This window comes from Vigna angularis, chromosome 7, assembly GCF_016808095.1.
Source record: "Vigna angularis cultivar LongXiaoDou No.4 chromosome 7, ASM1680809v1, whole genome shotgun sequence".
Taxonomy (NCBI): Eukaryota; Viridiplantae; Streptophyta; class Magnoliopsida; order Fabales; family Fabaceae; genus Vigna; species Vigna angularis.
Genome location: NC_068976.1, coordinates 13,118,619 through 13,131,614, shown reverse-complemented (window position 1 = coordinate 13,131,614; position 12,996 = coordinate 13,118,619). Strand labels below are relative to the sequence as shown.

The window sequence follows — 12,996 nt, the reverse complement described above, 5'->3', positions numbered from 1 at the left end:
TCCACGATAAGATAACCCTAGATAAGATCACGTACGAGAAGATCACCCACGATAAGATCACCACGATAAGATTACCCACGATAAGATCACCCACGATAAGATCACACACGTTAAGTTCACCCACGATAAGCTCACCTACGATAAGATCATTCATAATTAGATCACAAACGATACATTCACCCACGACAACTTTAGGGACAATAAAGTCACCCATGATAAGTTCACCAACGATAAGTTAACTCGCGATAAGTTTACCCACGATAAGATCACCCACAATAAGATCACCCAAGATAAGATCACCTACCATAAGTTCACCCACGATAAGTTCACCCTTATCCACGATAAGATCAACTACAATAAGTTCACACAACGATAAGTTCACCCATGATAAGATCACCAACGATACGTTCTCCCACGATAAGTTCAGCCACTATAAGATCACCCATGATAAGTTTACCCACAATAAGATAACCCTAGATAAGATCACCCACGAGAATATCACGCACGATAAGATCACCCACGATAAGATCACCCACGTTAAGTTCACTCACGTTAACTTCACCCACGATAAGCTCACCCACTGTAAGTTCACCCATGATAAGATCGCCCCCGATGAGTTCACCCACGATAAGTTCTCCCACGATAAGATCACTCATGATAAGTTCACCAATGATAAGTTCACTCATGATAAGTTCACCCACGATAAGATCACCCATGATAAGATCACCCACGATAAAATCACCGACAATAAGATCATCCACGATAAAATCACCCACGATAAGATCACCCATGATAAGTTTACCCACGATAAGATAAGATAAGATCACCCATGATAATATCACAACGATAAGATCACCCACGATAAGATCACCACGATAAGATTACCCACGATAAGATTACCCACGATAAGATTACCCTCGATAAGATCACCCACGTTAAGTTCACCCATGTTAACTTAACCCACGATAAGCTCACCCACGATAAGATCACCCATAATAAGATCACAAATGATACGTTCACAGACGATAAGTTCAGCCACGAGAAATTCACCCATGATAAGTTCACCCAACGATAATTTCACCCAAGATATGTTCACCCACGATAAGTGCACCCAATAATAAGTTCATCCGACGATAAGTTCACCAAACGTTAAATTCACCAAATGATAAGTTCACCCACGATGAGTTCACCCACGATAAAATCACCCATTATAAGATCACCCACGATAACATCACCCAAGATAACATCACCCACGATAAGATCACCCACGTTAAGATCACCCACGATAAGATCACCCACGACAACTTCAGGCACAATAAATTCACCCGTGATAAGTTCACCAACGATAAGTTAACTCGCGATAAGTTTACCCACGATATGATCACCTAAGATAAGATCACTTACCATAATTTCACCCAAGATAAGTTCACCCTCTGTAAGTTCACACATGATAAGATCGCCCACGATGAGTTCACCCACGATAAGATCACCCATGATAAATTCACCGATGATAAGTTCACCAATGATAAGTTCACCCACGACAAGTTCAGCAACTATAAGATCACCCATGATAAGTTTACCTACGATAAGATAACCCTAGATAAGATCACCCACGAGAAGATCAACCACGATAAGATTACCCACGATAAGATCACCCACGATAAGATCACCCACGTTAAGATAACCCACGAAAAGCTCACCCACGATAAGCTCACCCACGACAACTTCAGGCACAATAAATTCACCCATGATAAGTTCACCAACGATAAGTTAACTCGCGATAAGTTTACCCACGATATGATCACCTAAGATAAGATCACTTACCATAAGATCGCCCACGATGAGTTCACCCACGATAAGTTCACCCACGATAAGATCACCCATGATAAGTTCACCGATGATAAGTTCACCCATGATAAGTTCACCCACGATAAGATCACCCATGATAAGATCACCCACGATAAAATCACCGACGATAAGGTCATCCACGATAAAATCACCTACGATAAGATCACCCACGATAAGATCACCCACGATAAGATCACCCAGGATAAGATCATCCACGATAAGATCACCCACGATAAGTTCACGCATGATAAGTTCACGCATGATAAGGTCACCCACGATAAAATAACCCACGATAAAATAACCCACGATAAAATCACCCACGATAAGATAACCCACGATAAGATCATCCATGATAAGATCACCCACCATAAGATCACCCACCATAATATCACCCACGATAAGTTCACCCACTGTAACTTCACCTACAATAAGATCACCCACGATAAGATCAATCACGATAGGATCACCCATGATAAGATCACCCACGATAATATCACCTGCGATAAGATCACCCACGATAAGTTCACTCACGGTAATTTCACGCGCGATAAGATCACCCACGATAAGATCACCGACGATAAGTTCACCCACGATAACATCACCTACGATAAGAACAACTACGATAAGTTCAGCCACGATAAGTTCTTCCATGATATGTTCACCGCACGATAAGTTCACCCACGATAAGATAACCCACAATTAGATCTCCCACAATTAGATCTCCCACGATAAGTTCACCCAAGATAAGTTTAGCCATGATAAGTTAATCCACGAGAAATTAACTCATGATAAGTTTACCAAACGATAATTTCACCCAGGATACGTTCACCCACGATAGGTTAAGCTGCAATAAGTTCGCCCACGGTAAGTTCATCAACAATAAGTTCGTCCAACAATAACCACGATAAGTTCACCAAAGATAAGTTTAGCCACGATAAGTTCAGCCACGCGAAATTCACCCACGATAAGTTCACCCACGGTAATTTCACCCATGATAAGATCACCCACGATAAGATCACAGAGGATAAGTTCACCCACGATAAGATCAACTACGATAAGTTTAGCCACGATAATTTCAGCCACGATAAGTTCTCCCATGATATGTTCACCGCACGATAAGTTCACCCTCACCCACGATAAGATCACCAATGATACGTTGACCCACGATAAGTTCACCCACGATAAAATCACCCAAGATAAGTTCACCCACGATAAGATCACCCACGATAAGGTCACCCACGATAAAATCACCCACGATAAAATCACCCACGATAAGATCACCCACGATAAGATCATCCACGATAAGATCACCCACGATAATATCATCCACGATAAGATCACCCACGATAAGTTCACCCACGGTAACTTCACCCACAATAAGATCACCCACGATAAGATCAATCACGATAAGATCACCCAAGATAAGATCACCCACGATAACATCACCTACGATAAGATCACCCACGATAAAATCACCCACGTTAAGACAACCCACGATAAGTCCACCGACGGTAAGATCACCCAGGATAAAATCACCCACATTAAGTTCACCCACGTTTACTTCACCCAAGATAAGTCAGCCACGATAAGATCACCCATAATAAGATCACAAACGATACGATCACCCACGTTTAGGCACAATAAATTAACCAACGATAAGTTAACTCGCGATAAGTTTACCCACGATAAGATGACCCACTATAAGATCACCCAAGATAAGATCACCTACCATAAGTTCACCCACGATAAGTTCACCCTCACCCACGATAAGATCAACTACAATAAGTTCACACAACGATAAGTTCACCCATGATAAGATCACCAACGATACGTTCACCTACGACAAGTTCAGCCACTATAAGATCACCCATGATAAGTTTACCCACGATAAGATAACCCTAGATGAGATCACCCACGAGAATATCACGCACGATAAGATTACCCACGATAAGATCCCCCACGATAAGATCACCCACGTTAAGTTCACCCACGTTAACTTCACCCACGATAAGCTCACTCACGATAAGATCACCCATAATAAGATCACAAACGAGACGTTCACCCACGACAACTTCAGGCACAATAAATTCACCCGTGATAAGTTCACCAACGATAAGTTAACTCACGATAAGTTTACCCACGATAAGATCACCCAAGATAAGATCACCTGTCATAAGTTCACCCACGAATACATCACACAAGATAAGTTAACTCACTATAAGTTCACCCATGATAAGATCACCCACGATGAGTTCACCCCCGATAAGTTCACCTACGATAAGATCACCCATGATAAGTTCACCGACGATAAGTTCACCCATGATAAGTTCACCCACGATAAGATCACCCACGATAAAATCACCGACGATAAGATCACCCACGATAACATCACCCACGATAAGATCAACTACGATAAGTTCAGCCACGATAAGTTCTCCCGTGGTATCACCCACGATAAGATCACCGACGATAAGATCACCCACGATAAGATCACCTACGATAAGATCACCCACGATGAGTTCACCCACGATGAGTTCACTCACGATAAGATCACCCACGATAAAGTCACCCATTCTAAGATCACCCACGATAACATCACCCAAGATAAGTTCACCCTCGATAAGTTCACCCACGATAAGATCACCCACGATAAAATCACCGACGATAAGATCATCCACGATAAAATCACCCACGATAAGATCATCCACGATAACATCACCCACGATAAGATCACCCATGATAAGTTCACCCACGATAAGATCACCCACGATAAGATCACCCACGATAAAATCACCCGCGATAAGATCACCCACGATAAGATTATCCACGATAAGATCACCCACGATAATATCACACACGATAAGATCACCAATGATAAGTTCACCCAAGGTAACTTCACCCACAATAAGATCACCCACGATAAGATCAATTACGATAAGATCTATCACGATAAGATCACCCACGATAACATCACCCACGATAACATCACCTACGATAAGATCACCCACGATAAAATCACCCACGATAAAATCAGCCACGTTAAGGTCACCAACGATAAGTTCAGCCACTATAAGATCAACTATAATAAGTTTACACAACGATAAGGTCACCCACGATAAGATCACCAACGATACGTTCATCCACGATAAGTTCAGCCACTATAAGATCACCCATGATAAGTGTATCCACGATAAGATAACCCTAGATAAGATCACGTACGAGAAGATCACCCACGATAAGATCACCACGATAAGATTACCCACGATAAGATCACACACGTTAAGTTCACCCACGTTAACTTCACCCACGATAAGCTCACCTACGATAAGATCATTCATAATAAGATCACAAACGATACATTCACCCACGACAACTTTAGGGACAATAAAGTCACCCATGATAAGTTCACCAACGATAAGTTAACTCGCGATAAGTTTACCCACGATAAGATCACCCACAATAAGATCACCCAAGATAAGATCACCTACCATAAGTTCACCCTCATCCACGATAAGATCAACTACAATAAGTTCACACAACGATAAGTTCACCCATGATAAGATCACCAACGATACGTTCACCCACGATAAGTTCAGCCACTATAAGATCACCCATGATAAGTTTACCCACGATAAGATAACCCTAGATAAGATCACCCACGAGAATATCACGCACGATAAGATCACCCACGTTAAGTTCACTCACGTTAACTTCACCCACGATAAGCTCACCCACGATAAGATCACCCATAATAAGATCACAAACGAGATGTTCACCCACGACAACTTCAGGCACAATAAATTCACCCGTGATAAGTTCACCAACGATAAGTTAACTCACGATAAGTTTACCCACGATAAGATCACCCATAAGTCCACCCACGGTAGGATCACCCACGATAAGATCACCCATGATAAGCTCACCCACGTTAAGATCACCCACGGTAAGATCACCCACGATAAGATCACCCACGATAAGATCACCCACGTTAAGATCACCCACGATAAGATCAACTACGATAAGATCACCCACGACAACTTCAGGCACAATAAATTCACCGATGATAAGTTCACCAACGATAAGTTAACTCGCGATAAGTTTACCCACGATATGATCACCTAAGATAAGATCACTTACCATAAGTTCACCCATGATAAGTTCACCCAACGATAATTTCACCCAAGATATGTTCACCCACGATAAGTGCACCCAATAATAAGTTCATCCCACGATAAGTTCACCAAACGTTAAATTCACCAAATGATAAGTTCACCCACGATGAGTTCACCCACGATAAGATCACCCACGACAAAATCACCCATTATAAGATCACCCACGAAAACATCACCAAAGATAAGTTCACCCACTATAAGTTCACCCATGATAAGATCACCCGCGATGAGTTTACCCACGATAAGTTCACCCACGATAAGATCACCCATGTTAAGTTCACCCACGATAAGATCACCCACGATAACATCACCTAAGATAAGTTCACCCAAGATAAGATCACCCACGATAAGATCACCCACGATAAAATCACCCACGATAAGATCACCAACGATAAGTTCACCCACGATATCATCACCCACAATAAGATCATCCACGATAAGATCACCGACGATAAGATCACCCACGATAAGATCACCTACGATAAGATCACCCACGATGAGTTCACCCACGATGAGTTCACTCACGATAAGATCACCCACGATAAAATCACCCATTCTAAGATCACCCACGATAACATCACCCAAGATAAGTTGACCCACTATAAGTTAACCCACGATAACATCACGCACGATAAGTTCACCCACGATAAGATCACCCACGATAAGATCAACTACGATAAGTTTAGGCACGATAATTTTAGCCACGATAAGTTCTCCCATGATGTGTTCACTGCACGATAAGTTCACCCACGATAAGATCACCCACGATAAGTTCACCCTCACCCACGATAACATCACCCACGATAAGATCAACTACGATAAGTTTAGCCACGATAAGTTCTCCCATGATATGTTCACCGCACGGTAAGTTCACCCTCACCCACGATAAGATCACCAACGATACGTTTACCCACAATAAGTTCACCCCGATAACATTACCCAAGATAAGTTCACGCAGGATAAGATCACCCACGATGAGTTCACCCACGATAAGTTCACCCACGATAAGATCACCCACGATAAGTTCACCCTCGATAAGTTCACCCACGATAAGATCACCCACGATAAAATCACCGACGATAAGATCATCCACGATAAAATCACCCACGATAAAATCATCCACGATAACATCACCCACGATAAGATCACCAATGATAAGTTCACCCACGATAAGATCACCCACGATAAGATCACCCACGATAAAATCACCCGCGATAAGATCACCCACGATAAGATTATCCACGATAAGATCACCCACGACAATATCACACACGATAAGATCACCCATGATAAGTTCACCCAAGGTAACTTCACCCACAATAAGATCACCCACGATAAGATCAATTACGATAAGATCAATCACGATAACATCACCCATGATAAGTTCAACCACTATAAGATCAACTACAATAAGTTTACACAACGATAAGTTCACCCACGATAAGATGACCAACGATACGTTCATCCACGATAAGTTCAGCCACTATAAGATCACCCATGATAAGTGTATCCACGATAAGATAACCCTAGATAAGATCACGTACGAGAAGATCACCCACGATAAGATCACCACGATAAGATTACCCACGATAAGATCACCCACGATAAGATCACACACGTTAAGTTCACCCACGATAAGCTCACCTACGATAAGATCATTCATAATTAGATCACAAACGATACATTCACCCACGACAACTTTAGGGACAATAAAGTCACCCATGATAAGTTCACCAACGATAAGTTAACTCGCGATAAGTTTACCCACGATAAGATCACCCACAATAAGATATACCAAGATAAGATCACCTACCATAAGTTCACCCACGATAAGTTCACCCTCATCCACGATAAGATCAACTACAATAAGTTCACACAACGATAAGTTCACCCATGATAAGATCACCAACGATACGTTCTCCCACGATAAGTTCAGCCACTATAAGATCACCCATGATAAGTTTACCCACGATAAGATAACCCTCGATAAGATCACCCACGAGAATATCACGCACGATAAGATCACCCACGATAAGATCACCCACGTTAAGTTCACTCACGTTAACTTCACCCACGATAAGCTCACCCACGATAAGATCACCCATAATAAGATCACAAACGAGATGTTCACCCACGACAACTTCAGGCACAATAAATTCACCCGTGATAATTTCACCAACGATAAGTTAACTCACGATAAGTTTACCCACGATAAGATCACCCATAAGTCCACCCACGGTAAGATCACCCACGATAAGATCACCCACGATAAGCTCACCCACGTTAAGATCACCCACGGTAAGATCACCCACGATAAGATCACCCACGATAAGATCACCCACGTTAAGATCACCCACGATAAGATCACCCACGATAAGATCACCCACGTTAAGATCACCCACGATAAGATCAACTACGATAAGATCACCCACGACAACTTCAGGCACAATAAATTCACCGATGATAAGTTCACCAACGATAAGTGAACTCGCGATAAGTTTACCCACGATATGATCACCTAAGATAAGATCACTTACCATAAGTTCACCCATGATAAGTTCACCCAACGATAATTTGACCCAAGATATGTTCACCCACGATAAGTGCACCCAATAATAAGTTCATCCCACGATAAGTTCACCAAACGTTAAATTCACCAAATGATAAGTTCACCCACGATAAGATCACCCACGACAAAATCACCCATTATAAGATCACCCACGATAACATCACCAAAGATAAGTTCACCCACTATAAGTTCACCCATGATAAGATCACCCGCGATGAGTTTACCCACGATAAGTTCACCCACGATAAGATCACCCATGTTAAGTTCACCCACGATAAGATCACCCACGATAACATCACCCAAGATAAGTTCACCCAAGATAAGATCACCCACGATAAAATCACCCACGATAAGATCACCAACGATAAGATCACCCACGATATTATCACCCACAATAAGATCATCCACGATAAGATCACCGACGATAAGATCACCCACGATAAGATCACCTACGATAAGATCACCCACGATGAGTTCACCCACGATGAGTTCACTCACGATAAGATCACCCACGATAAAATCACCCATTCTAAGATCACCCACGATAACATCACCCAAGATAAGTTGACCCACTATAAGTTAACCCACGATAACATCACGCACGATAAGTTCACCCACGATAAGTTCACCCACGATAAGATCACCCACGATAAGATCAACTACGATAAGTTTAGGCACGATAATTTTAGCCACGATAAGTTCTCCCATGATGTGTTCACTGCACGATAAGTTCACCCACGATAAGATCACCCACGATAAGTTCACCCTCACCCACGATAACATCACCCACGATAAGATCAACTACGATAAGTTTAGCCACGATAAGTTCTCCCATGATATGTTCACCGCACGATAAGTTCACCCTCACCCACGATAACATCACCCACGATAAGATCAACTACGATAAGTTTAGCCACGATAAGTTCTCCCATGATATGTTCACCGCACGATAAGTTCACCCTCACCCACGATAAGATCACCAACGATACGTTTACCCACGATAAGTTCACCCCGATAACATTACCCAAGATAAGATCACCAATGATAAGTTCACCCACGATAAGATCACCCACGATAAGATCACCCACGATAAAATCACCCGTGATAAGATCACCCACGATAAGATTATCCACGATAAGATCACCCACGATAATATCACACACGATAAGATCACCCATGATAAGTTCACCCAAGGTAACTTCACCCACAATAAGATCACCCACGATAAGATCAATTACGATAAGATCAATCACGATAAGATCACCCACGATAACATCACCCACGATAACATCACCTACGATAAGATCACCCACGATAAAATCACCCACGATAAAATCAGCCACGTTAAGGTCACCAACGATAAGTTCAGCCACGATAAGCTCACTCACGATAAGATCACCCATAATAAGATCACAAACGAGACGTTCACCCACGACAACTTCAGGCACAATAAATTCACCCGTGATAAGTTCACCAACGATAAGTTAACTCACGATAAGTTTACCCACGATAAGATCACCCAAGATAAGATCACCTGTCATAAGTTCACCCACGAATACATCACACAAGATAAGTTAACTCACTATAAGTTCACCCATGATAAGATCACCCACGATGAGTTCACCCCCGATAAGTTCACCTACGATAAGATCACCCATGATAAGTTCACCGACGATAAGTTCACCCATGATAAGTTCACCCACGATAAGATCACCCACGATAAAATCACCGACGATAAGATCACCCACGATAACATCACCCACGATAAGATCAACTACGATAAGTTCAGCCACGATAAGTTCTCCCGTGGTATCACCCACGATAAGATCACCGACGATAAGATCACCCACGATAAGATCACCTACGATAAGATCACCCACGATGAGTTCACCCACGATGAGTTCACTCACGATAAGATCACCCACGATAAAGTCACCCATTCTAAGATCACCCACGATAACATCACCCAAGATAAGTTCACCCTCGATAAGTTCACCCACGATAAGATCACCCACGATAAAATCACCGACGATAAGATCATCCACGATAAAATCACCCACGATAAGATCATCCACGATAACATCACCCACGATAAGATCACCCATGATAAGTTCACCCACGATAAGATCACCCACGATAAGATCACCCACGATAAAATCACCCGCGATAAGATCACCCACGATAAGATTATCCACGATAAGATCACCCACGATAATATCACACACGATAAGATCACCAATGATAAGTTCACCCAAGGTAACTTCACCCACAATAAGATCACCCACGATAAGATCAATTACGATAAGATCTATCACGATAAGATCACCCACGATAACATCACCCACGATAACATCACCTACGATAAGATCACCCACGATAAAATCACCCACGATAAAATCAGCCACGTTAAGGTCACCAACGATAAGTTCAGCCACTATAAGATCAACTATAATAAGTTTACACAACGATAAGGTCACCCACGATAAGATCACCAACGATACGTTCATCCACGATAAGTTCAGCCACTATAAGATCACCCATGATAAGTGTATCCACGATAAGATAACCCTAGATAAGATCACGTACGAGAAGATCACCCACGATAAGATCACCACGATAAGATTACCCACGATAAGATCACACACGTTAAGTTCACCCACGTTAACTTCACCCACGATAAGCTCACCTACGATAAGATCATTCATAATAAGATCACAAACGATACATTCACCCACGACAACTTTAGGGACAATAAAGTCACCCATGATAAGTTCACCAACGATAAGTTAACTCGCGATAAGTTTACCCACGATAAGATCACCCACAATAAGATCACCCAAGATAAGATCACCTACCATAAGTTCACCCTCATCCACGATAAGATCAACTACAATAAGTTCACACAACGATAAGTTCACCCATGATAAGATCACCAACGATACGTTCACCCACGATAAGTTCAGCCACTATAAGATCACCCATGATAAGTTTACCCACGATAAGATAACCCTAGATAAGATCACCCACGAGAATATCACGCACGATAAGATCACCCACGTTAAGTTCACTCACGTTAACTTCACCCACGATAAGCTCACCCACGATAAGATCACCCATAATAAGATCACAAACGAGATGTTCACCCACGACAACTTCAGGCACAATAAATTCACCCGTGATAAGTTCACCAACGATAAGTTAACTCACGATAAGTTTACCCACGATAAGATCACCCATAAGTCCACCCACGGTAGGATCACCCACGATAAGATCACCCATGATAAGCTCACCCACGTTAAGATCACCCACGGTAAGATCACCCACGATAAGATCACCCACGATAAGATCACCCACGTTAAGATCACCCACGATAAGATCAACTACGATAAGATCACCCACGACAACTTCAGGCACAATAAATTCACCGATGATAAGTTCACCAACGATAAGTTAACTCGCGATAAGTTTACCCACGATATGATCACCTAAGATAAGATCACTTACCATAAGTTCACCCATGATAAGTTCACCCAACGATAATTTCACCCAAGATATGTTCACCCACGATAAGTGCACCCAATAATAAGTTCATCCCACGATAAGTTCACCAAACGTTAAATTCACCAAATGATAAGTTCACCCACGATGAGTTCACCCACGATAAGATCACCCACGACAAAATCACCCATTATAAGATCACCCACGAAAACATCACCAAAGATAAGTTCACCCACTATAAGTTCACCCATGATAAGATCACCCGCGATGAGTTTACCCACGATAAGTTCACCCACGATAAGATCACCCATGTTAAGTTCACCCACGATAAGATCACCCACGATAACATCACCTAAGATAAGTTCACCCAAGATAAGATCACCCACGATAAGATCACCCACGATAAAATCACCCACGATAAGATCACCAACGATAAGTTCACCCACGATATCATCACCCACAATAAGATCATCCACGATAAGATCACCGACGATAAGATCACCCACGATAAGATCACCTACGATAAGATCACCCACGATGAGTTCACCCACGATGAGTTCACTCACGATAAGATCACCCACGATAAAATCACCCATTCTAAGATCACCCACGATAACATCACCCAAGATAAGTTGACCCACTATAAGTTAACCCACGATAACATCACGCACGATAAGTTCACCCACGATAAGATCACCCACGATAAGATCAACTACGATAAGTTTAGGCACGATAATTTTAGCCACGATAAGTTCTCCCATGATGTGTTCACTGCACGATAAGTTCACCCACGATAAGATCACCCACGATAAGTTCACCCTCACCCACGATAACATCACCCACGATAAGATCAACTACGATAAGTTTAGCCACGATAAGTTCTCCCATGATATGTTCACCGCACGGTAA

The 12,996-nt window shown here is 42.3% G+C and overlaps 1 protein-coding gene across 1 annotated transcript; it reads right to left on the bottom strand.

The window, feature by feature from the left end:
* Window positions 1-362: 362 nt before the first annotated feature.
* On the bottom strand, window positions 363-5,760 carry LOC128197823 (uncharacterized). Its single transcript, XM_052880637.1, has 10 exons — window positions 5,700-5,760; window positions 5,288-5,368; window positions 5,108-5,167; window positions 4,943-5,006; window positions 4,343-4,422; window positions 3,780-3,919; window positions 3,529-3,685; window positions 2,215-2,345; window positions 1,405-1,596; window positions 363-473 (listed from the first exon to the last, which is right to left on the bottom strand). Exons 1-10 carry the CDS (start codon window positions 5,758-5,760, stop codon window positions 363-365), a joined length of 1,077 nt encoding a protein of 358 aa, XP_052736597.1.
* Between the last annotated feature and the right edge of the window lie 7,236 nt (window positions 5,761-12,996).